The sequence below is a fragment of the Etheostoma cragini genome, chromosome 15 (genome assembly GCF_013103735.1).
Source record: "Etheostoma cragini isolate CJK2018 chromosome 15, CSU_Ecrag_1.0, whole genome shotgun sequence".
NCBI lineage: Eukaryota > Metazoa > Chordata > Actinopteri > Perciformes > Percidae > Etheostoma > Etheostoma cragini.
The window spans coordinates 985,249-989,204 of record NC_048421.1 but is presented as its reverse complement, the minus strand read 5'-3'; the positions used below and the strand labels follow the sequence as shown (position 1 = coordinate 989,204).

Genomic DNA, 3,956 nt, shown 5'->3' with positions numbered 1-3,956 from the left:
ACACACATGGGCAGACGCACATGCGCGCACACACACACACACACACACACACACACACACACACACACACGCCTGGAGCCACAGAGATAAACGTCTCGTGTGTTTTTCAGTTGGAGCTCCACGTGCAGCAGACCTGATAATAAGTCTGCGGAACAAGATAGCGGAGCAGACACACTTACAGTTACCTGTACTCTACTGTACTCTACTGTACTCTACTGTACTCTACTGTGTTATTATTCCTGATGTAACTACGTATTAGCACGTGAGGACAAAGGTAAATGACTCTGTCATCAAAAGGTAACTTTAGGAACTGAGGAGCTAACAGCTTTAGCCTCGGAGCTAAGAAGAGTTACACACCTTTTATTATGACGTAGTTGCTGCTTCTTTCCTCAGGATAAGTTACAGTTACTCGCTGACGTTACGCACGCGCGCACGTACCTCTCTCTCCTTTTCCTGCTTGTATTTATGAATGAAGAATCCCAAATGCAAACTAAAAACATGAGCAGACCAAGGTCCAGCTGAGCCACTTGCTCTGTCAACAAGTCCCGCCCCCTCCAGGCGAGACGGACCAATGGTATTCTCTGAAAATGAATATTTTATTCATCTATTCATTGATTTGATAGTTTTTCTCACACATTCCCCTTTTCCTGGGGTTTACTTTCCCCTCAATTATGTCTGTTGGTTTAATTTAGAAGAGAAGTCGCACACTAATCAACATTATTTATTTATTTGTATTTATTTAATTAATAAATAAACACTTTTTAACGCAGCAGTCCAACATTGAAACAGAGCGCTTAACAGGAGCTGCATTCAAGTGCTCCTCGGAATTTCTCACTCCAGTTTAGCAGGCAATCTTCTGACTGATGTATTGAGCTTTTATGAGTATTTACTTCAAGTTTGAAGCCTATTAGTGATTTTATCCCAGACGTGTTGCCTAAAACCACTAAATTCTTGCTTTATTTGACTTTTTAATCAAGTTAATGTTAATAAATAACTGTTCTAACTAATCTAGGTCACTCTACGTGGACAGTCACAGTCAGTTAAGTCCCAAACTAACCCCCGTATGACTAATTCCGGGTAATACATTAATATAAACGGTTTATTATCATCAACGCAACATTTTCTTCCGTCCGCAAAGCTGCTATAACAGAAGATGGAAATAATCTGAGAAACGCTTTAGCTATCTATCTATGGTTGTTTTGCTTTTACTACGATGTATATCTCATGTTTTTATTTATCCTGTACTACTTTTTTTTTACTATTGTTTCTTGATTTATTTAAGTTGTAATCCCTTTCCCATAAACTCCTACTGAACTGCGTTGTCTGATGGTTTGTAATGTTATCTGTTAATAAAAAAAAAAAAAAACTTCTGTATTTCCATTGGGCAACTAATCTTTCCTATTATTTGGACAGCACATAAACGCACCAATCCTCTGTAGCGTCCGTCCCTCTCCGCGGTACCCGGATGAAGTTGAACACACAGAGCATCCTCCGCTGCGAGACATCCCGTCGGTAAGAGACGCGACAGATCACATCATTACGCTAATAGGAGATGTTAAAACCCGTAACACGCGCTTCGGTTCCGCCTCTTACCCCCAAACTCGTTAATTAAAAGCTTTTCCCGCTCATTGTCACGAGGCTAGCGGCTGTTAGCGAGCTAGCTTGCTGGCGAGTAGCGGTAGCTTTTTGGCGCTTCAGTGTATCTCGACGTAGTTGCTTGGTGACATTTAAGGTGTAGACTAAGCATTTAGTAACGAAAACACGACTCAAATGGGAGGCAAGGTTAAGTTTTATCCACGAGGACAGGTGTGACGGTGAGGTTTGTCACTGGAAACCGTTTCCGATGGTTTTTACTGCCTTTGGATCCAGGTGTACAGTAATAAAATCCATACAGTTGAACGGTTTGCTTGCTATTATTGATAATAATGTCTAAATCCTCCGGGCTAGACCGACCACGAGCTACGAGGTTGTGAAACGAAGTCTTCTGCTCCCGTAGAAGCGACAAATCCGCCCAAAATCGACCTTAGTTTTAAGAAAAACACGTTTTATCCGCGATGTCACGGAGAGGCACTACACTACCCACAATCCCAAGCGGAACGGCGACGTCTCTGATTGGTGAAGCTCGCCGTTACCATGGTAATGTTTACCTCCGGAGGAGCCGCTACCGCTAAAGTCCACGGTAGTTTCTAAGTGTCGTTTCTTTGCCTTTTTAGCAGTTTTAAAAATGTTATTTGGCGCCAAATCCAACGTGTTATGGTCTCGATTCATCTCGTGCACGGTTGGCTCGGTTCCAGGCTTAAGACTCTTTTAAATAAGCGTTTAATTTGAACTATTATTTAACTTTTTAACACTTTATCACTGGGTGCTAGATAAGATTCTGAGACACCACAATACTGCTCAAGGTTTATCTACATACCTCTACTAGTTACGCAGTTGCACATTTTTGTATTACCAAATTTTATCGAGTCAAATATTTGTTCTTGTATTTTATCCTAGTATTATTTAATGTACGTACTAGGATGAAATCATCCTACTGTAGTTTCCCATTTTATTGGGATCTCTCTCTATCCATCTATCTCTCTTAATGGATCTTGTTTCGGCAATCTGTCCACAAATAACGCCACTGGGTGAAATCTGAAGCCCATTTCCAACTCTTGCTGGGGCAAATAATGAGGTCCGCCGTCGTCGCACGTTTAATCCTTTTATTGTACATATTTTAAGATAAAAGCACATACAAAAAGACCGACTTGAGTGATTAAAAGCCGAGAACGGCAAGATCTAAAAACATTACTCTCACACAGCTGAGGTTGAAAAACTGTGTGGCTTCCCAGATCCAGATTCCCCATCCACCTCACCTGTGATTCAATTTATAATCTCTAATTAGAACCCACAAGCAGGTGCGCAGGTGACCTAACACACAATTACCTACACAGACCAACCGCACACACCCACACCACACCCATACGAAACGCAAATAGCCAAATTGGCCATTACAGATCTAGTGTTGTTGGTTTCTCAGGTTAACGCCGCTGCGTCGAGTCGACGGCGTAACCCCCCCCAGACCCCTTCTAAAAAGTGAAAACGCAAACCCACTTCTGCTCTTTCTCTTCAGAACGTTTCCGTCTCAACTGAGCGTGAAAGTGTCTGGTGACGTCCACACGTTCTTCTTCTTCTCCTGCAGATAAACAGCGGTACCAATGGGGCGCAGGAAGTCGAAGAGAAAGCCGCCTCCGAAGAAGAAAATGACGGGTAACCTGGACGTCCAGTTCACGTGCCCGTTCTGCAACCACGAGAAATCCTGCGACGTCAAAATGTAAGAAGCTTCAGAAAGAAACAGAGACACAGAAACAGAGACAGAGACAGACAGAGACAGAGAAAGAGACAGAGACAGAGACAGAGACAGAAACATAGACAGAAACAGAGACAGACACAGAAACATAGACAGAAACAGAGACAGAAACAGAAACAGAGACAGAAACAGACAGAAACAGAGACACAGAAACAGAGACAGAGACAGACAGACAGAAACAGAGACAGAGACAGAGACAGAGACAGAAACAGAGACAGAAACAGAGACAGACACAGACACAGAGACAGAAACAGAGACAGAAACAGACAGAAACAGAGACAGAAACAGAGACGGAGACAGAGACAGAGAAAGAAACAGAGACGGAGACAGAAACGGAGACAGGCATCATGGACAGAAACAGAGACAGAAACAGAGACAGAGACAAAGACGGAGACAGAAACAGAGACAGAAACAGAGACAGAGACAAAGACGGAGACAGAAACAGAGACAGAGACAGACATCATGGACGACACCACTGACGTGCTGACTTGTTTGTCCAGGGAACGAACCAGGAACACAGGAATCATCTCGTGCAGCGTCTGCCTGGAGGAGTTCCAGACGCCCATCACCTGTATCCTTACCCCAGGAGAGGGGGGGGGGGGGGGGG

At 43.4% G+C, this 3,956-nt stretch overlaps 1 protein-coding gene across 1 annotated transcript; it reads left to right on the top strand.

Moving 5' to 3' along the window:
- Positions 1-1,413: 1,413 nt before the first annotated feature.
- elof1 (ELF1 homolog, elongation factor 1) lies at positions 1,414-3,943 on the top strand (the record flags this gene model as incomplete). The annotated part of the gene is made up of 3 exons (XM_034894622.1): positions 1,414-1,512; positions 3,182-3,313; positions 3,850-3,943. Coding segments are annotated over exons 2-3 (210 nt in total), but the record flags the coding sequence as incomplete, so codon positions are not given.
- Between the last annotated feature and the right edge of the window lie 13 nt (positions 3,944-3,956).